Here is a 22,541-nt window from a genome sequence, read left to right on the forward strand (position 1 = left end):
TAGATTTAGAAGGACATGATAATAGATTTGGATGGCATGCATATTTATGGTATGAAAAAGCAAAGGTACACAAAGATTTTCAGAATCATTTAATAAGAAAATCATTTTTTATGGTATGGGAAAAATATTAAAACTTATTAGAACAAAAAAACCACCTTGGTGGCTCTCCCCTTTAGAAGCAATATCTCAGAAAAAAACTGAATATGAGAAGTAATTGGCTGACATATAGAGAGCTGTTAACCAAAGTAGAACACCAAGTAAAACTACAAGACTATGAGGAGATAAGGGATTTATTAATGGATTGGTTAGAGTTTCACCAACTAAATGATATTTTTAAAAGACAATAAGAAAGGTTTTAATTGTGTGAGAGCAAGATTTCAAAAAGATCTATTAGAAAATAATCCCAACTTATTGTCGAAAATGTACAGTTTGCTCTTAGAATGGCATACAAAAGATGAACAGGTCAAGTCAGTAATGATACACTGGGCAAAGGATTTGGGACATAATATTTAGATGGCATATTGGAAAAGGTTATGGAAAACAAACTTGAAATTTACGGCATGTTTGAAATAAAATTATATGAAAATGATGTACCGGTGGTATTTGACTCCTAGTAAGTTAGCAAAAATGTATAGGACAAGTACAAATACCTGCTGGCAATGTAAAGAAAAAGAAGGTACTTTTATCATATGTGGTGGACTTGTAAGGTAATAAAAGCCTTCTGGGAGATGATATATAATGAAATAAAAAAAATGTTTAAAATGCCTTTGTTAAAAAAACAGAAGCTTTCTTATTAGGAATTATAGGTACTAACATCCCAAAGGAGCAGAAAATCCTTTTTATGTATGCGACAACAGCCGCTCGGATGTTACTATCCCAGAGATGGAAAGAAGACAAAGTCCTTACCAGAGAAGAATGGCAAGCTAAGCTGATGCCGAAATGGCAAAGCTGACTGGAAAACCCAGGAACCAAGAGAACAATTTTTTTTAAAAGAATGGGAAAATTTTATAAGTTACCTAGGAGACCACTGTAAACAGATGGAAACATTTGCAGGATTTTAATTCCACTTGTAATATAATAAATACTTTGGATAATATGGATTGATATAAAATTTAGAGTATGGAAGAAGTTGTAAATGTTGAAAATAGAGGGAGTGGGGAGAAGTCGCAAGATTCAGAGTAATTTCAATATATGGATATGTATTTGGATTGTTATAATTTCATATTTGTAAAATCAAATAGAAATGATTTCAAAAATATAAAAATTAAAATTAAGCAACCCCAAATGCTAAAGTATTTTCTGATTGTTTTGGCTTATAAAATAATTCAGATCCACTGATCTTGCAGAATTACTCTCAATTTACAAGACAACTGAACTTAAGAAGGAAAATATATGCAGTGTATGTTATTTGCTGCAGTATCATGTTCCATGGTCCTTTTGCAGTCACCTCTTGAACATGCCTCCACACGAGGATCCCTTTGTCACATGGGTCAGCACTAATGTATGGCTACAAAAGTTGTTTTACTCCAGCACAAAAAGTTATCGAAAGCTGCGCATGGTGAAGGGAGGAGGGGGAGCAAAACACCACCCTAGGACTGCGTGCTGTTCCTTTGACTCCTTCGGAGCCGCGCCCTCCTAAGTCCCCCGGGGACTTTCAAGCAATTAACCCTGAAGACACAGGCTTCAGGATGGAGAGCGCCAAAGAGGCCGTTTGTCCTAGGCAAAAGGTTGATAAAGCTACTTTGCTGGGTGCTCTCAAGAAAACTGGGACAAGCCCAATGGCACCTGCATGAGAGAGAGGCTCCCCGTCGAGAGCCAGCGATTGGAGAAAGCCCGGCTCAAATGGTTCTAAGCATTGTGCAGGCTCTCACATGGCTTGACCATATCAGTCAATCATGGCTTACTTGATCTCCTCACTGTTTGCATATGGTGTACTCAAAGTGTAACCATATTTCACTTAGTTTATATGAAACAATATTTGCATTTTACTGATTGTTTACTCATGGCTTACCTGCGGTTTGCATGTTGGATGGCTAAAGCTAAACCACAGGTTATTGATGAAATTACGTTACAAGTTCATCGTTTACAAATACTTACACATGATGTATTAGAGGGTTACACAATGTCTTGCCATAGTTCACTCTTCCCTTGCCTGCGCGTTGCCAATGGTTTATCCTTCCATCTGCCACTTGGATACACTCGGCTCAGCCACAATGTATTCTCGTTCCCACCTGTTTTGCTATCGTGTAACTCATGGCTTATGATGGTGTACTCACAGTTTGCGCTAAAGCACACCTTACTTTATACACAAATCACACAAGATTTGTTCATAGTTAACACTCATGGTTTGTACCTGATTGAGTTGCAGATTGCTGTTTACACAAAGTGCCTAATTTATTAAATAAATCTGTAAACCACCCCTTGTAAAGCACTTAAGATTTCTCCCAATGGGAGGCAATATGGAAGTGCAAAAAAGTATAATCATTATTACTATTAAATGCTACACAAAGGGATGATTAGAATTAACCACATATTTCTTTTAAAGCACAGAAAATCTGCCACTTAAAATGCTCTTCGGCCACCTCTTGTCTCTATCATCCAATCTCTACTCCCTCTTGGCTTCCTCTGGCTTCATAACTTGTGGTAGCAAGAGCGCATTTAGCATCATGGGCCACAAAAGAGCCAAAGGAATGAAGCCTATGCATCTTAATTACTTCTAAAGTTACAACTGGGTGTAAGCGAATCAGGGCCAAACTGGACATAAATGCAGCAGGTGTGTGTTTTCAAACTGCAAGAGGGGCAGATGGGTGGGGGCGATAACCTCTTACCCCACCCTTTCCATAGTTTTCTCGCAGCTAAACTCACTTTCCATATGGGATCCCTGCTGGTGGAAAAACCATGCAGAACAAACTGTGGGGTGGTAAGCTGTGAGTCAGGGAGGGTTTCATGTGCCTCATGCAGAAGACCTTCTCCCTTTGTCAGCTCCTCCCCAACCCCAGTTTCAAGGTGGCATGGGGTCATTTCCATGTTTAAATACATGGGCCTGTAGTCAACTTACCTGTCACCATAGCAAAAGCCAGTGCAAGGGCTCCCACTAGTGCAAATGGGCCTTCTCCCTCCCCCCCCCCACACCCAGCCTTCCCCAAATGTGCTCTGGAGGGTCAGGAGAACCCCCCAGAACACCCCCAGGGGGAGGAGTGGAGTGGCTATTCCATCTGGCAAGCAGAAATGCTGGCACTGACAGAACTATCAGAAGAGCATGACACAGAATTCTTCCCCATGGATTTCATGCCGTTGCTCTAGTTTGGCCCTCAGATACCACACAGAGAGAGAGAGAGAGATTTCAATGAAGTCACTCTTCATCCCCACATCCTGTGTGACCCAGGTGTACAGCTTGGCACAGTCAACTATCCTCTCCATTCAGTCAACCCTTCCCACAAGGAGGGAGGCCTTGTCGCAGAGGAGCTGCTGAGCATCTGCTACCAAGTCCCTGAATGCATGCATCCAGGGCTCTGGACAGCCTCCCTGGGCTCCCCTAAATCAATGCTCAATGTTTCCCTGTTGCTGAAGTTGGGGGAATCTCAGTAATGGTAGACATGTTGTCTCACAGAGCAGCCTATCCATCGTTGCTGAACTTCTAACTGAGGGAACGTTCTGGGAACAATCTGAAAACCATGGCCCTGAAAACATGTCCCATAGTCTTCTGTCCACTTAAAAACCAAACACAACTGGAGAGCCAAGCGCTTCTCTTTCCCACTTGCTTTAAAATAAATCTTGATCTCCCACCCCCACCTTAAAAAATAGATATAAAAAATGGACGGATAAAAAGATAAATATAGCTTTAAACCATCTACTATTCTCTCAGGATGACTTTTTTGATAATAGATAAAACTGTGATATATACTCTGTGAAAAAATAGAAGGCGCCAGGAGTTCTGATTAGGAATCATATGATATTTCTGAAACAGCATCTTTTCTGCTTCATTAACAAATAGTTCTGAGGAATCCCCACAAAAACCTCAAGGCAGAAGGACAGAGTTTTCACGATCTGAGGACCCAAGTTAAAAACTCACCTTATGAAAAGACACAGCCCTTTTGTAAAGAGTCACAAATTCCCTTTTGATGTAACTGGAAGGAAGTGGGAAGCTGCAGAAAGAGGCTTAACTTCCTTTTCACTGTTTCCATAGAAAGCCTCCCCCTCCCCTGCCCCCTTGTTTGGGTTGCAGGAAATGACCAGGATACCCTCTAACGTGGGAATTTGTCACTGCGGCTTCCAGGGTGACTTGAGAGCTGGAAGTAAGTGAGGAGGTATGTGAGGACTTTCTCTTTAGTGACCAGTCAGCAAGTTAAACTTCCCCAGAAGATGGTCAACATCTGATATTTCTCCACTGAAGAAAGAAATGAAGCCATTAAGACCGACTCCCAAGTTGAAAGGATTAAGACTTCTCGCTCGGTCATTTCTGTGGTGACCTTTGTCGTCAGCAAATAAATTAAGGAAACCATTCTGTAAAGTCGGTGGGACTTCCATTCTCTGGTCTCCACATTGACGAACTGGTGACCTTTGACCTTTAGGTGTATTAGTACTGAGGTGCATGTAGAATAAAACAAAAACAGGGCTTCCTCAGCTGCAGTTGTGATGTCAAATGGAATGTCTAACATATCCAAAAGAAACACCAGAAACATCTCCCACCTCACTGAGCCAAAGGACTCATGGACAACATTGTTTAGATAGAACTATCGTGGCTGACACTGCTACCTTTTCTGGCAAAACTGAACATGACTAGCAGTGCCTCCTCCTCCGGTGCTGACCAGCAAACACCTCCAATGCATTTTCCTTTGCCATGCCAAGCCAATTAAAGAACACTCTGTGCCAAAACCATCTTTCGTGAAGTCTGAAGAAACATGACCAACTGTGCTTCCTCTTCTCCTTTCAGCCACAACAGATGTGGTTAACCTTGACATCCTTACTTGCATCCAGCCACAAACATGGCTGAAACTCTTTTGGCCCAAAAATAGCTTGCACACCAACACCCTGATCATCCATAGTTGAAATCAACACACAATCAACACAAATATGGTTGGTGCTGCTTCTGCCCCCCTGCAGACAACCAAAACAAACATTGCTGGCAGGGTCTATACCTTTCTACCTTTGAACCAAGGCTCTCCTGAACAAGGAGAGAGGGAGCTGATGAGATGAGACAGTTGATTTACCTTGTAGGATGTCAGGAGATAGGTCGCCTTCTTGAACTTGGACCATCACCTCAACTCATCTCCATTATGAGACTGAATAGCAAGAAAGAGAATACGAAGGACAACCCAAGCTGCTATACTAAAGGTAGATATGGGCAACCCCTTAACTGGGGCGGCAGGCGGCAAATAACCGAGGTTATAACCTCTTTGCCCCCAGAGAGGTATTTGAGGGTCACATGAAGCTTTTCAGAAGCAGGTAGGTGCAGCACAACAACTTCTTGGTGTTAGGGAGACACCGTTTAGTTTCAGAGGAACATCCTGGCCTATTTGAGGCAATTGGATGAGATCTGTTTGCTACACCATTTCCATCCTTCAAGCAGCTCATTAGTCCTTGGCTCACCAAAGGGATCCTCCGGCCAGTGAAGAGACACACAGTTGTCCATTCAGAGAAGTAATCCCAACTGCTTGGAAAGAAACTCAAACCAGCTCTTTGGCAGGAGTACAGGACACAGCGATGCTGAGCAGAAAAGCTATGGCTTCTGGGGTCCAGGAGAGAGGACTACAGGGGTGGAGAGTCCATCCACGCTGAGAGAGGGAATGTGAACTTGGGAGCTGGAATTGCTGGGAAACTAAAGAGAGAGGGGGAGGGAATTAAGATCTGCATACATTTATAACAACAGTCAAAGACAGCTTTTCCTGGGCTTTGAGGGGGGGGGAAACAATTTTGACCACAAAAGCAGAGAAGTGCAACTCTCCTCTGCTCCAAATCTCTCTCCTCCCCCACCAAAAAAACCCCCCACACATAGAGGGCTGCAGATGCCTGGAAATGGGGTAAAAATTCAATTCAGTTCACTTTTACAGGTGAATTTACCTAATTTGCACACAAAATGAAACACAACCATCCCTTGAAATTTACACCTCTCCAAATTTTGCAAGGCCATTCTGTAGCCTTGTAATGTGTGCAACAACAGATACACTAGGGTAAAGTCAAAACAAAAAAAATTCCTTCCAGTAGCACCTTAAAGACCACGAAAGCTCATACCAAGAACTAACTTAGTTGGTCTTTAAGGTGCTACTGGAAGGAATTTTTTTTGTTTTGACTATGGCAGACCAACACGGCTACCTATCTGTAACTAGGGTAAAGTGTTTTGAAAATGTGTATAATAGTGAAGATAACATACAAAAATGCTTTGTATTAGGGAACACTACTTTGCAAAAATGTGTGCATTTAGCAAAATTTCCTACAAACAGCTGTATATTAGAAGAAATTCACACTGAAATGTTGATGAATTTTAATAAATTTTAATACAAAATCACAGACTGATGTGGAAATGTGGAAAAATGAGCAACCAAAATTGACAGTTTCACCCATCAATCCCTATTGAAGCTCCACCAGGAGAAAGTGGCTGCATGTGTATGCAGAGCTTACCTGGAGCAAAGAACTGGCGAGATGAGATATCCTCCCCCCCCCCCGCCCCACCAGAAGCTTTCATTCTACGCATCACAGCAGAGACACATCAGGTTTCATGCACTGTCCCTCAGATGCCACATCCGTCTCCCCCATGTCCCTCAATTCTTACCCAATGCTAGGGCATATTTCACATGCATCCCCCAAATTAAACATTCGGTTATTTTTGTTTGTGAAGCCATGTACTGTAGATACCATGTTAGCCACAATTCACATCTATCCTGTAATTTCTTGAGAAACACTGCATTTTGATGCACTGCCCCCCAAAGGAACTTCAGATTTGAAAATGTCTACAGTGTGGACTGTGGGCGACTTTGGAATGTATCCAACCATCCTGACACCTGCAAACGGGGTGCAAATGTGCTTTGAAGCAAAGCAGAAAACCTGCCCTTGCTGCATTTTATGTTGGCAATGTGTGCACAGCCTCAGACTTCCACTCCTTTTCAGAACCCGCCCAACCCTTCAGCAATTAAGCTGTATAAAAGCCTCAAAGAAAGGTCATCTCCACACATTGTGGGGCCCTTACAAACTTTTGCCTTTTTGTTTTCTCCCTTAAATCCTAAATGTGGACCACGGCACCCATATGAATGACTGCAACGGCATTTCACCCTAACCAAAATAAATGAACAAGTACCGTAGGCTATTTTTTAATGAAAGATGAAGGACAGGACCAAGGACAGCACATTATTTCTGCCCAGACCAATCACAAAAGCTTCTACCTCCTGAATGAGGCACAGTGTTTATGGGGGCAGGGATGAATCAAAGCAGAGCACAGCCAGTTGTAAATCCCCAGAGGTGGTATAAAGTTTCACCCCGTTCTTATGTCAAGACCCATCAGTCAGGACTGGCTGGATGAGGAAGAGTGGTGGGAGCCGCCCACCCAAGAGCCCCCAGGGAGGGCACAGAAGACAATGACTTAGATCCCGGACACTGAAGGGCAGCCTGTGGAAGGGACAAGCTGGGAGGTGCCAGAAGCAAGGGGGCTGAGCGATGAAAGGGGGTCAGTCACAGTGGGAGCACAGACTCAGACGGAGGGGAGTCAGAGGCTGCCCTTGCCACACAGCAATGGGACAATCCCAGTCCTGCTGCCTCTCCTCCCCCTCCGACACCCGGCTCGAGAAGAGTCCTGCACGTTGCTGAGGCCCTGAGCTCTCCCCCTTGACGCAGCCTTCGTCTGCTTAGGAGGGAACCAGAGTACGAGGCTAGAGAGGGAAGGGTGGGGTCAGTTTCAGCAATGTCTCAGCTCTGGAGTCAGGCGAACCAAAGGACTCTGCTGTGGCGTTATTTTCTGTTAATACAGAGCTAATTGCAATTCATGCCTTCCATGTGTGTGCCTGCCCTGTGGTTGATCTGACTCACTGACAGCTCCTTGACACTAAGGGAACCTTGGGAAGAGGGAAGGAAAGAGGGACCTTCTCCCCCCCCCCCCCCCAGAGTAGCAGCAATGGCGGCAGCAGAGCAGGTGGGATGTGGCACACTTTACAGGGAAACTGGTGGCCAGTTGAAGTTCCCCAACAGCAGCAGCAGCAGCAGGTGCTCTAGTTAAGGGAGGTGGAGTGGGTCAAATCTGCATGGCAAAGCTATCCCTCCGGAAAACCAATGATCTTCTGCAATGCTTGGGAACCACATATTGCACATTAGCACTCAGGTGAGCCATTTGGTCTTCAGACACCACTTGCACATTTCAAATTTTGTCCCAACTATGAGGATTACAAACTAGGAAGGAAGGAAGAAAGGAGCATATACACACAAGTGGTCAAATGCATGCTGGATACCAGAATTTACACTTGCACAGGAGGATTCCAGATGTGCAAGAAAACACACAGCTTGTTATATTCCCTTTGTAACCAAGCACCAGACTCCCCAAACAAACCTGATTCTCTCTCTGGCTCTACCCATAATCCTCCACCCTCACCCCCCACCTCAGTCCTTCTGTAAGACCTAGGATCTTACATCATACCTGGAAGGAGAGCTTGGCTGGGCTGCGGGGTGCGATGGGGCTGAGCGTGCTCCAGAAATGGATGGTGGGTGGCAAGGAACTCGGAGTGAGCAGCACTGGGGTCTGCAAAGAAAATCAGGACGTCACAACCAGAACACAAAATGGTTGGTGGCAGAGAGAAAACAGCACTCCTTTAAGAATCCTAGTCCAGCTCCATTGGCCTGTTTTCTGTGTCTGGCTCTGAGAAGGCCGAGGGCAGGACTAATGGATTAGATTTTGGCACAGCGAAAGGTAAGAGGCAGGAGTGTCTGAAGGAGCTGTCTCCACCCCCATCGTTCTGCAGCGCCGACGTTGCAAGAAGTGAGGTTACAGGGAACTAGGCAGAGGGCCTTCTCGGTGGTGGCGCCTGCCCTGTGGAACGCCCTCCCATCAGATGTCAAGGAAATAAGCAGCTATCCTATTTTTAAAAGAAATCTGAAGGGAAGTTTTTAATATTTAATGCTATATTGTTTTTAGCACTTGATTGGGAGCCGCCCAGAGTGGCTGGGGAAACTCAGCTAGATGGGCGGGGTATAAATAAATTATTCTTATTCTTATTCTTATTATTGCCATTTAAAGACAAGAGAGCACATTCTGCCTTCTCTTGCAGCACAGGGTTCTAGGTAGTAGCTGAGGACAACGAGGCTAGTTGGCTATAGGAAGTGGGTGCAATTTTATGAGGCCATTCTTCTTCATATGTGTTGTTCTTTGGAACAATTTGTACTTAACGTTACCAGTGGCAAAGGGCTCCTGTCCTGCACCTTTGGCTGCCACTCAGAAGAGACAATTTTGGCAGAGTTAGCTTGTTGTGTGAAGCGAAAAGGCAACCTCCTTTGCACCTGATGATCCAACTGGCGCAGTTCACAACTTGAGGTTGGGACAGTCGGTGGTGGGTGAGAACACCCTTCCCCAATGCCATAAAACAAACTGCCAGCAAATCCCTTTGCTGCACAAAACAGTCTCTCTGGGTTGGTAACCAAAGTGCCACTTGATGGGCCAGATTTGGGCTCTGGAGCCCTACTTGCCAATTCCTGCCTTACTGAGCCATGTGCATATCTGTTGGTTGGTTGGTTGGTTGGTTGGTTGGTTGGTTGGTTGGTTGGTTGGTTGTACAAAGCAGAAGTCACATTTGCCATCCAGGCGGAATGTTAAGCATCCCATTCAAATCAGGCACATCCTCCCTGACAAAAACAATTTTGGAAAAGATACCCTAGTTCTACCCCCCAGTTTTCTGGGAAATGAATGAAGTCCGCTCCCAACGGGGCCAACTGAGAAACATGGTCTCACCAGTGCATGAGAAGAAATGACCGTGGTTGGGGTCAGCGTACTCCCTGCCCCTCCAGGTGCCAAGAGACTGTTCACAGTGGCATTCACTTTCTCCTGGGTTGGCAGTGAAGGTAGCTCCAGGACTTTGGGCTTCTTGCCCTTTTGGGGCTGTCCCTCAAGAGACACGGTTGCTGGTCTGGGGGACTGAGCTTCCTCTTTCAGCAGACCACCCCCCTCCTCTGGCAGCTCAGCCTCCAAGGACACCTTCTCCAAAGAGGCCTTCTCTGAAGGCAAGGTCTCCTCCTTGACTCCAGCCTCCATTAAGACCAGCAGAGCAGCTGCTTCCCCATCAAGGTCAAGGTTCTCTTCCACCTTCACCAGAACCTTCTCATCAAGGGGGGGAGGATCCAATGGGCTGGGCTCCACTATGACCTGGATGACAGGAAAAATAAATAGAAGGAAGGGAAGAATCAGTCAGGTAGTCTCTCATGCAAAGAGAGGGTTGCCCCCCCCCCTATCAAGCAATATGTACATTTTATGAAATAAATTATGAATTTGCTACTGCCCTCCCCAGCTTCACTTAACCCCCAACCTTGCTTTCAGGAATCCTTCCTCAATCCTGCTCTGCTTTTCAGCTTTGCTCACCTGGGACCCACTCATTTACTCTGCTCTCCTTGTTGGCGTTCAACCAAATTCTTGCCCTAGCAAAAGGATTAGCGGGATTCCCCGCCCCCAGCCTCAACCTGTGCCATCCCCAAATCTGCTCCAGAGGGATTGGGAGAAACCCCAGAACATATTTAGGGAGACGAAAGGGGAGAGCATTCTGCTACACAAGGAGAAACACTGGCCCTGATGGAATGTTCATCTTAAGTCTACGTTGACCACAACCCCTGGACTTCAGGCCTCACAAGTGCTGTCTTGGGGAGGTCAGATCTAAAGGCCTGACCAATCTCACATTCTCTTTCCTTCACAAAGGCCTGTTGGATACTAACAAGAAGGGCAGGAAAATGAAGGGCATCCCCAGCAATACACCCAACATTCAGAAACAGATGGTCTCAGAAAAAGGAATCCTACCAGACATATATGGCTGTTACCAACTTTCCCCCTAATACTTCCTTTACTGTGCCTCATGCTCTGCCGGTATCCCTGCGGATGCCTGTTTGAGACCTCTTCTATTCCATCCATTTGCTGTTTCCTGAATGCATTGTGGCCCCCAGTCCATGCTGCTGAGTCACACCTGCTCACCTGATCCCTGGTTTCTGCTTTATGTTCTCCTGCTCTTGCGGACACAAACCTCCCCCGCTCCCACTCCCGTCCCAGCAAGTCCTCAAGTCAGGGGCGGAGGAAGGGGGTGGGGGCAGTCCACCAAACAGTCCGCCCACTGCCTCCCCCTCAGCTGTAGGGCGGCTGAGTGGGAGGAGGCAGGCAGACTCCTTGGAGGCCTGCCCCAGCTCGCCCTGCCCTGCAGGCAGCTGGTCCTACCCCTGGGCACAGGGCACACACGCCGCCCCAGGTGCCTAATCGGCTTGCTCTGCTGCTGCCTTAAGTACAGCATTTCACAAAAGAAATACTTCCACTTGCTGACAGGTTTTTTTTGTTTTTTGTAATGCATTCCACTCACTGTACCTCAATGCACTTGGGCACTATGAAAGGAAAGCCACAGAAATTGTGGGTGGTATGTTAATGAAGAGTAAATTATAACACACTGCTTAATGGGGCCTTCACTTTTCTGTGAACCATACTGAGACCTCTGGGTATAGGGCGGTATATAAATTCAATAAATAATAATAATAATTAACTGCATATCAGTTCATCTTCATATCAAAAACTTCATGCACCTGCAAACTAAGCTCCGACCAGCATGATATATAAAAAGACACAAAGTCAAAGTGTTCCCATCCCAAGTGTGCAGCACAGCACAACATCTACTGCCAAGTGTGTGGCGTTCTGGAACCACAGCCTTTACAAAAACAACAACAACAACAACCCAAACACAAATTTATGGAGAATGGCGGGATTTATGCTTTCAGATGCAGACTGACAAGCATAAGATGAGATGGGGAAGCTTTCCCAGGCTTGATGTGAAAACCTTCACTTGTTTTATGTCAGGCTGCTGCCTCTTGGCAAGACTAGCAAATGGTGTTGGCACCTCTAATAATGTCTACCAAGGATGAAAAAGAGACATGAGGATGGACAGAACTTCCAGCAGGAAGGACATGGTGAATGGGTGCGTCTTCTGTGCACCTCCTCTTCTCAGGGCCAGCTATGTGAGCCACCACCGGCCTTCTTTATTGCTGCTGCTGCTGCCTGTTCAACATCCCTGTCTGAGTTCGAGAGCAGTGACAGCAAGAGCTTCTACTTCCAGGCCCAAATTGGGCCCAGAGGGAGAGAGCAAGGAGATGGACAGCTGTGACCACGGGAAGGAGGAGGTGCGTCCAATCAGGGCATCTTGCTGCAGAGCCGCCAAAAGATGAGGCCGGCATTGTCTCTTCTCCAGGCTTGTTCACTTATCGTCAGCCTGCTTCCAGTCAGTTGCTGTTTTCTGGTGGGATTCCAATCACATACTGTACCGTCAAATAATTCTGCACAGTTATAATGGATTGGGAGGTCTTACACAATAAAGCTTGTCCTTTTTGCTATGAGGAAAGTGAATGGCGGAAAGGCACTGCAAAGTGTGGGATAATACTTGCTTTGACACAGCGTCACCTAACTTCTAGCAAATAAACCCAAAAGAATGCTCATTCTTTTGCCAACTACTCTGCCTGCAAACAAATCAGGAGGAAAACTCAAAGAACAGGCCTTCTTTTGAAGGACCTGGAGTCGCTTGTGGCTCTGAAAAAGAAAACCTTCCACCACTTTTGTGACTTACCTGCAGGGGCTCCTGAGACTCCTCTGGCTCCTCAATCCTGATGTGCAGCTGAGGCGGATTGTCCACTGTGGCCAAGGAGGGTGGTGGTGGTTCAGGGGCAGCAGCAGGGGGTGGCACTGTGGGCAAGAGCTCTGTCTCCTGGCGGGAGACCCGCCCAGCGGGCGAAGGAGCCTGCAGCGACTGAATGGTGAAAGTGGAGTAGAGCCCAGAGCGCATATACTCATTCCGGCTGCTGCGTGGGGCACCCCCAGCTCCACGCAGGGCTTTGGGGGCCCCAAACGCCCCCTCGCCCCCTTTTGCTTCACTCTGCACCTGCTCAGGCCTTTTGGCTCCTCCCTCATCCTTTACTCCCTCCATGCTTGAAAGCTCCGGGTAAGAGACAAATTTGTAGACGAATTTCTGCCCACTGACTTTACGGATGATATTCTGGAAGGAACAGAGGGCGGCAAAATTAGCACAGCACAGGGTACAGTGATCAAACTACATCTGCCATGCATCTCACAGAGGCTCCGTCAATGGTATCTTCCATAAAGGGAGTCTGGTGTTTTCTAGACTTGCTAGGCTACAATTTCCATCAACCCTGAACTTTCCCAATGCTCATGGGAGCTGATGAGAGTTGGAGTCCAACCGCATCTGGAAAACACAGCAGTGGCCACCCCTGACTTGGGGCATACCTGAACGCCAGGCTGGCACCTGAGCTGCCTCTGCTTGCTGCTGAAACCACACAGCCAAGACCAGGCATCCTGTATGCTTTGTACATGAAAATTACGTGCCACAATAAAAGTCAAATTCTGCACCAAGAAAAGATTAATACTCTGACCAGCATTAATTATGTCATTTGTAAATATTTTCTTGTATGGCATGATTTATTATTTTTGTGGAGAGAGACAAGCTCTGCCCCCTCCCTCACTGTTGTTGTTTTAAAAGTGAAGACAGATATTTGAAGAGAATTCACAGCAGGTTCTTCACCCCTGGCAACAGCATACCTTTGTAGATTTCTTCATTTTATTAAAGAGAAAAATGGATTTATTTATTTTTACATTACAGAACGACTCCTGTGAGTGGAGCTGTGTAGATGATGTCCCGGCTGCTTTGCAGAAACAGAATCACACACGCACAAACACTCACAACCCCCAGCCCTGGGTAGGTAAGAAATACAGTTATGGTCAACGGACAACCAGCAATCCACCTGATGAAAGCTAAGAGTCCCTAGATGTCCCTTTAAGGGAGTTAGTCACAGAGATATGGTTTTGATATTGCTTGAAAGTAAAAGTCACCAGACTTGGTTACAGGTGTATGTGTGGGTATAAAGAAACAGTAGTTCTGAGACACCCACAAAGAAATCCTGTGCAAGTTCACGTAAGAGCAAAGTCCCACTGTATTCCGTGGGGCTTAATCCAAGGGCAGAGATAGAAGCAGAGAAGCGGAAGACACCTTATGGGAGATCTCTCTGGAGATCTGATATCAGGTGGTGGATTAACTGGGTGCTCTTGGCCTCCACTAATGATTCATCTATACATTTGTAAACAAAAACAAATATCACACAAATGTCATAGGTTTCCAGTGCTGTCTCTTCCAAAGGTAAAATACCCTGTGTGGTGGTGTGCTGTCCCTGGAACTTCTTGCCACTTGGGGAAGTGGGGAGCATTTGTATGGACCATAGCCAGGATGCTTCCAGATCAGCCCTGCTGCTCTGCCTCTGTCTTCACCCTTACACAGCCAACACTCAGCCTTCCGAGATTTCACACACTCTCAAGCTTCTCATTGCACAAACAAGGGCTAGAGAGAGGGAGTGATGGGGGGGGGCGGGGGTTGAATGTGAGATTCTCATAATGCTGAACTCTCCTTTTGATGGCCCTGACCACCAAACCTTCTCTTTTGGTAAATATGCAAAGACTGCACACACACACCTCACCCCAAATACCCTTTTTAACTTTCCAGTGCATTCTCCTTCACAGGTAACTGATCCTGAAAAGGCTGATCTGAAGGGGAAAGCAAGGCAGGGGCGGGGTTAATCTAGGAGTCCTTGGTCTTCTGCAAGGGAGATGCTGGGAAGCCAGACTGCAGACTCCCACCTTGTCATAGTAGTAGCGCAGGGCCCGACTCAGCTTGTCGTAGTTCATGTTGGTCTTGTTCTTCCGCAGCCCCCAGAGCCGTGCGACTTCCTCAGCATCAACTAACTTGAACTCTCCGTCGTTGGATGTCCATGCGATGAGATGTCCGTTGCTCTGCTGCTCCAGCAGCTGCAGGAGGAATTGCCACAGGGTGACTGAGGGATCCATGACTAGAGGGGACAAAGGGAGACAGAGTCAAGGGCGCTGTTTATGACGTGTTCCTGTTCCCTTGGGGGTCAGGGCAGTTTATACCGTCAGGAGAATCAAGCAGTACAGCTTTTCCTGAATGACAGGTTAGGAAAGCACCTATCTAAATGCTCCTGGGTCCAGGAGGGAACAAACCCCTCCACAGAAAAGCAGCATATCAGGGGAAAGGTCAGGCTAAATGCTGCTTTACATGCTAGAATTCTGTATGCAAGGAGGTGCCTCCCTTTCCTCCTTGGGGAGCAATGATGTCATTCCCTCATTCGGATCCTGAAGTGATCCAGCCCCAAAAAGTCCCTTTATGTGTTGCTTGATGTTGCCTCAGCTTTACTGTGCTGAGGAGCAGGCAGCTGTGTGGGCCTGATTCTACACACGTTCCTGTCACTTGCCTGGGCCACTCAGAGTTACACTCCACCTTTGCAGATCACCTGTTGATCTACAGTCTTCCAGGGGACCATTTAATGACAACTCAACCCACTGTACAAACACAGCACAAAACACAACAGATGCAGCAAGAGAGTAGGTGCAGTGACACCTTTTCCATCATTTTGTTGACTGTATCCTTTTGGGACCAGCAAATGAGGGAGGCTGCAAGAAACTCACTGCACAGCAGTCAAGTTACCACTAGTGACAGTTGGAAACACCGACTGCCAAGTTGTGCATGTGCTTCTTCCTTACAGGGTTAAGTTTATGTCACAAGTTCTACGGTGGTAATTGATTATATGTCTCAGGCATATATTTGCTTGCCACTGGAAGATGTGCAGTGATCATTTGCCCATAACTGTTCCTAATAATATTCTACATACACTTGTAGAAGATGAAAAGATAACAGTTGAAAACATAATCACTGACTGCTCTCCCTTATCCAGGCACAAAACAATTTGCAAAAATCATTTGACACCAACCAGTGCTTTTTTTCTAAAGAAACTGTTTAGGGGTTTTCTCATTTTCCTACTCATATTGAAATATTGCCCCTCAATGAGGCCAAACTTAGATTCACAAAATGTTTAGGGGTATGCGTACCCCCACGTTCCCCCAGGGGGAAAAAAGCACTGCTGCCAACTGAGTATGCAGTAAAAACTTATCAGTTCTTGCTCCAAATTTAGCTCCGGCCCACTTCTTGAGAATAATGATTAGACCTTGTTCTGGGATAAACCTGTTATACCAAAACAATAGATTGCAACAGAGCAGACATCATTCTGGTATACAATGCACAGGAACACAGAAAGCTGCCTGCGACCAAAGCAGATCATCAGTATTGTTGACGCTGACTAAAAGCAGCTCTTCTGAGTCCATGATCCCACCTGGAGATGCCAGGGACTTAACCTTGGATGTTTTGCAAAGCATCTGTTCTACCTCTCAGCTCCAGCCCTTGCACCTAAACACCCCACCTGCTAAAACAGCTACTATAACAGATCTTTAAATACTTCTCTCTTTCACACACATGCACAGACACGAAACAAGAGCATTTACAAACTAGCCTTGGAAATAAAGTGTGCCAGTAAATTCACTGCAACTTGTACATGTCCCCTCTTGATATCAGCCCCAGGAGTTGTTCAAACTGCCCTGAAGCAAAACTTGATGCATGTGTGCCAGCAGACCTATGAAATACAATACAGGAGGTTGTCATTCTCCAAGCTTGTCATATATACATAAGTCTAAAACCAGGATTTTCTTAAATAACAATAGACAGTTCTTATACAAAGAGGCTGAGGAAATCAGATTTCTACCTGAGTAAGCAGCACAACATCCCAGAAGAGACAGGATGGATGAATGGGGTACCAATGTACACCATGCTTTACAGTGGAACAGGAGCAGGTCTCTGCACTGAGCAGCTTACAATTGGCACCAGGAAAGGAAGGAGAGCTGACAAGGAAGAATGCAATGGCACCTACTAAGGCTGAGTTTCTGTAGGGGGTGAGAACTGAGAGCCTATGGCAAGTGCTTCACAGAAAGGTGTGTTTTAAAGGTAAATTTGAAAGAAGAAATAGGAATGACAAAGTAGTAGTAATAGTAACCAGTGCTTTTTTCTTTAAAAAAACCTATATGTTTAGGGGTACTCTCATTTTGACTCAAGAAGATCACCATTTTATAGTTCAAATCAGGAAAAATAAACACAGTAAATGGACAAAAGTACAAAGATTCACAAAATGTTTAGGGGTATGCATGCCCCTGCGTCCCCACTGAAAAAAAGCACTGATATTTGTTTGTTTGTTTGTACCCTGTCCATCTTACTGGGTTGCCCCAGCCACTCTGGGCAGCTTCCAGCATATATAAAAACATTAAAGCATCAAACATTAAAAGCTCCCCTTCAAGTGTTTTTTAAAAGTTGTGTAGTTATCTCCTTGACATCTGATGGGAGGGCGTTCCACAGGGTGAGCACCACTGCTGAGAAGGCCCTCTGGCTGGTTCCCTGTAACTTTGCTTCTCACAGTGAGGGAACCGCCAGAAGGCCCTCGGAGGAGGACCTCAGTGTCCCAGCTGAGGGATGGGGGGTGGAGATGCTCCTTCAGGTCTACAGGGCCAACACTGTTCAGGGCTTTAAAGGTCAGCACCAACACTTTGAATTGTGCTTGGAAATGTATTGGGGGCCAGTGGAGATCCTTTAGGACTGGTGCTATATGGTCCCAGCAGCTGCTCCCAGTCACCAGTCTAGCTGCCGCATTCTGAATTAGTTGTAGTTTCCAAGTCATCTTCAAAGGTAGCCCTACGTAGAGCACACTGCAGTAAGCGGGAGATAACCAGAGCATGTACCACTTTGGCGAGACAAGGCAGAGGCAGGGAGGGTCTCAGCCGGCGTACCAGATGGAGCTGGTAGACAGCTGCCCTGGACACAGAATGGACCTGTGCCTCCATGGACAGCAGTATATATATATATATATATATATATATATATATATATATAGTATGGCCTATATAGGCATTCCTTGGAGGGACTTCCAGGAATAAGGGCAGCAAGAGAGTAAAGGGCAGAGACATTTAACTATGGCAGTTCCCATTTCTCTATATACATCCAAAAGGAATCAGTACTGAGGTGAATGTCTTAATTCAGGCATTACTGTTGTCATATATGGGACGTGGGTGGCGCTGTGGTCTAAACCACAGCGCCACCCACAAGTTTGGTGGTTCGAATCCCTGCAATTGAGTGAGTTCCCATTGCTCTGTCCCAGCTCCTGCCAACCTAGCAGTTCGAAAGCACGCCAGTGCAAGTAGATAAATAGGTACCGGTACAGCGGGAAGGTAAATGGTATTTCCGTGCGCTTTAGTTTCCGTCACGGTGTTCTGTTGCGCCAGAAGCGGTTTAGTCATGCTGGCCACATGACCTGGAAAGCTGTCTGTGGACAAAAGCCGGCTCTCTCAGCCTGAAGCAAGATGAGCGCTGCACCCCATAGTCAAGTCTGACTAGATTTAACTGTCCAGGGGTCCTTTACCTTTTACATGTGCATGCATGAGGAGCCGTGGGCAGAGGGGCTCTAGGAGGCTGTGCCAGAGCCCACTATAACAAGAGACAGATGGATCTGTTCCATGTGCAAGGGAAGGACACTCTCCTTCATGGCTGGGATTGAGACATGCCCAGGACATGCACTAGAGGCAGGATCCATGCATGGGAGGGAGAAGCTGGAATAACAACTGCCTTTGGCAGAATACAGAGTGCACAACCACCAGACAGTAATCAGAAAATGGAAGGGACTATTCACTTGTGTCCCCTAGACTTTAATCTCCAGCTGTCCCTGCCTCATATCCTATTGGTGGCCCTCAAAGAGTGATTAATTTCTAAAATGGAAGCAAATGGTGATGAGGTATTATTATTTTTGGTCACATCCCACTACTAGATATGTGAGGAGCAGTTGTGGTTATTCAGTGTTAAATGAAAGGTAACTCTGCACATGCTCAGAATCACACACTCTGGACCGCAGTCTTGCTGTGGCCTGGCTAAGTCCAAGCCTGAATCCTGGACCCCGTCTGGGATGGGCCTCCTTCCTCTCTTAGCTCCCCTTTGCATCCCCATCAGCTCCAGACTCACCCCCCCCCCTTCAGCTGACAACCCCCGAATTGTCACAGGGAAGGGTCCTCTGTTAGCCTCTGGTTTACCTTTCCTCCCCCCATCTGACTCTGGGGAAAGAAGGGCCTGCACCGGATCAGGAAGAGGAGCTGCAGGGATGGACAGGCAAAGAAGGCTGATTTGGGACCTCTCCTGCTGCTCCCCCCCCCCCCCCATGAATCTTTGGATTTGGCCTAAAGAAAGGATTTTCTGGTGCTGGATTTAATACAAAACCCCATCAAACACTCCGTAATCCGGCAGTTAATGCCGAGTGCGGAGGCGGCAGGGGGCGGAGAGATGGGGGGCAGGTGGTGATCTGGAGGGCAGGCAGAGGCTGGGAAGAGTCTCTCGGCATTCGCAGCGCAGGAGACCTTGAGAGCGAAGTGGGCAGAGCAGCAGCAGCGGAGCGGCTTTTGGCCGGAGATCCCGGGAGCCCGAGCGCGCGCTCCTGGCCAGAAGCGGCTGCAACTCCGTCCGAGGGAGACTCCGCTCCGGGCGCCGCGGCTGCTGCCCGGGGACACCCACCTGCCCGTCAAGGGGGCGAAGGCGGTGCTGGGGTCCCCGGGCAGGCGGCCTGGCGGGGCCAAAGGGCTCTGCCCCCCGGTGCCCCCCCGGCAGAAAGGAGGCAGCGTCGTCCGGGCGGAGTCGCCCTCCATCCCCAGCTACTCACCCGTCAGCAAGGCGGCAGCCGCCGCGCCCGACCCGGGAGGCTCCATGGGCTGCGCGGCGCCTCTCCCCTCCAGCCGCGTCCCGGGCGAGGCTGCCGGCGGGCTCCAAGTTGCTTCTGCCCCTGGGGACGCGCGGGTCCCTCTCCCCGCTGCTCCTCTTCTTCTTCTTCCTGCCTCCGACCGAGCCGCGCAGGCCGGGTCCCTCGTCGGGGAGGCAGCGTTGACGGCGCCGTCACATGCAAAGCACGGAGGCGGAGCTGGCGCCCGGACGCCTGGGTCCTTTCCCGGCGGCGCGGGGCGGGGGAGGGGAGAGAGGTTCCGGCCGGACTCCTGGGCCCTCCTCTCGCGGGAGCCCGGAGGTGCCAGATCTCCCGGGTCCGCTCCGTACTAACGGGGGAGGGGGAGGAGTTAAGCGAGGGCGCCGGGACTCCTGGGTCCTCTCCCAGTTCAGCCGGGAAGGCTCTGGACCCGGGGAGGGGACTGGAGGGGGAGAGCGAGAGCGAGCGCCAGGACTCCTGGGTCCTCTTCTGCCAGCCGAGCGGGATCCGGGCCAACTGCTCCTGGGTCTCTGCGCCAGGACCGAGGCGGAGAGAGAGGCGCGGGGCCCCGGGGCGCCCAGCCGGGTCTGAGCAGGGCGCGGGGGGCGGGCGGGGGCTTGTCCTGCCAGTGCGGGGCCGCCCCTTGGCCTCCTGCTGCCCCCACGTTGCGAGGGGGCTGCCTGGCACAACTGCCAGCCCACCACCTGCTCGCCCCCTCGCCATCCTTGCGCGCCCCCGCGGTTGCCGCGGCAACGGAGGGAGGGGATGCAGGCGGAGGCGCGCGCGGGGTGCGGGGCGTCGAGAGGAAGTGAAGGAGGTTGCTGCCATGGGAACCTCTCCGCCGGGGGCTCCGCCGCCCAAGGCCGCCCAGGGCCTCGATCGCTATGGAAACCAGGCTGAGATGGCAGGGAGACCTGTGCATCCTCGCCAGACTCTGGTGGGGCTGGCAAGCTGCTCCATCCAAGGAACAGCGCCTACCTGGCAGGATTGTTGTCAGGATAACCAAGCTCATGTGTGTCAAGTGCTCAGATTTAGGGCTTAGGCTGCAATCATCTCTACACCCGAGTGGAAGTCTTTACTTCTGAATAGACATGCACAATCGATCTGTTTCCCATGAAATATATCAAAGACAGAGAGATGAGTGGCCCACAGCAATTGCAAAGGATATTTCTTTAACCACTGAAAAGCTAGAGCCCACACACATCAGGGTTTAGGACAGAGGTTGTCAGCATGTTGTTGGTGTAAAAAAAGGTAAAGGTAAAGGTACCCCTGCCCGTACAGGCCAGTCTTGACAGACTCTGGGGTTGTGCGCCCATCTCACTCTATAGGCCGGGGGCCAGCGCTGTCCGGAGACACTTCCGGGTCACGTGGCCAGCGCGACAAGCTGCATCTGGCGAGCCAGCACAGCACACGGAAACGCCGTTTACCTTCCCGCCAGTAAGCGGTCCCTATTTATCTACTTGCACCCGGGGGTGCTTTCGAACTGCTAGGTTGGCAGGCGCTGGGACCGAGCGACGGGAGCGCACCCCGCCGCGGGGATTCGAACCGCCGACCTTTCTATCGGCAAGCCCTAGGCGCTGAGGCTTTTACCCACAGCGCCACCCGCGTCCTCGTTGTTGGTGTAGGACAGGTTTTAATGGGTAGGACAGGATATAAAGGTAAAAGGACCCATTAGGTCCAGTGGCAGACAACTCTGGGGTTGCGGCACTCATCTCGCTTTGCTGGCTGAGGGAGCCGCCGTTTTTCCAGGTCATGTGGCCAGCATAACTAAGCCGCTTCTGGCGAACCAGAGCAGTGCACAGATACACCGTTTACCTTCCCACCAGAACGGTACCTATTTATCTACTTGCACTTCGTGCTTTCGAACTGCTAGGTTGGGAAGAGCAGGGACCAAGCAACGGACACTCACCCCATCGCGGGGATGAACAAAGTTTCAAAATCCAATCCTAGGCAGTCAAATTTAAAGCATAGGAATTAGGCTGTAAAACCTCATTTAGAGGAAATCCAGCTATGAAGTAAGCTGGCTCCCTTTCTTACCCCGCTTAATAATCACACAACAACCTGGGAAGTAAGTTTAGAAATATTATTTACTTGCTTCTTACCATGTTTTAGTTTATGGCAATGGTGGCAAGTTTTGGTATCCATCCCAACTTCAACCCCTCCCCAATGATTAGGTTCTAAATTATAGCAGTCTTTTATTATGCCCCATGCTGGCATTAAATGTGTATGCAAAACCTTTTATTAGCTACTCTTCAGGCATTGCTTTCAGAGTGGCTTACCAAACAAAACCATAAAAATACAGTAAGGAAGGAAGATGGCAGCTATAAGCACACACTAAAAGGTTGCCTGTCTGTTCGGGATAAAACATGGCAGGGGGTTGGACTCGATGGCCCTTGTGGTCTCTTCCAACTCTATGATTCTATGATTCTATAATAATCTTTGATTTGGTTTTCTTTAAGCGTAGAGCCACAAACCTGAACCTCTAGTGGTAACTCAGGGACATAGTCCAAATGAAGATCTACCTAACATATATTTTATCAGATGCTTAGCGTTGGAATGCCATTTGGACTTTCCGTCAGCACTGTGGTTGTCAAGTGGCTTGGGGGCATCAAGTGTACTGCTAATTCAAGGGGTCAGACATTTGCAAGTCTTAGTACCCTAGATTGTCCACTGCTTTTTATTTTTTTAACTTTCACAAAAAAAGT

General features: G+C 48.0%; 1 protein-coding gene across 1 annotated transcript; it reads right to left on the reverse strand.

The window, feature by feature from the left end:
* Window positions 1-74: 74 nt before the first annotated feature.
* Window positions 75-20,577, reverse strand: ELK1 (ETS transcription factor ELK1). Its single transcript, XM_028712310.2, has 6 exons — window positions 19,801-20,577; window positions 14,846-15,054; window positions 12,771-13,196; window positions 9,923-10,333; window positions 8,618-8,719; window positions 75-5,818 (listed from the first exon to the last, which is right to left on the reverse strand). The coding sequence occupies exons 1-6, from the start codon at window positions 19,844-19,846 to the stop codon at window positions 5,720-5,722; spliced, it is 1,293 nt and encodes a 430-aa protein (XP_028568143.2). The 5' UTR covers window positions 19,847-20,577; the 3' UTR covers window positions 75-5,719.
* Between the last annotated feature and the right edge of the window lie 1,964 nt (window positions 20,578-22,541).

The sequence above is a fragment of the Podarcis muralis genome, chromosome 17 (assembly GCF_964188315.1).
Source record: "Podarcis muralis chromosome 17, rPodMur119.hap1.1, whole genome shotgun sequence".
Lineage (NCBI taxonomy): Eukaryota > Metazoa > Chordata > Lepidosauria > Squamata > Lacertidae > Podarcis > Podarcis muralis.

What these genes read in the sequence shown, in the direction of transcription:
- ELK1 (XM_028712310.2), bottom strand. Translation starts at nt 19,846, where the DNA reads ATGGAGCCTCCCGGGTCGGGCGCGGCGGCTGCCGCCTTGCTGACGG. An exon ending in TGCGCTACTACTATGACAAG is followed by an intron (nt 13,197 to 14,845) that starts GTGGGAGTCTGC and finishes TGTTCCTTCCAG; the next exon opens with AATATCATCCGTAAAGTCAG. An exon ending in TCATTTCTTCTCATGCACTG is followed by an intron (nt 8,720 to 9,922) that starts GTGAGACCATGT and finishes TTTTCTTTGCAG; the next exon opens with ACCCCAGTGCTGCTCACTCC.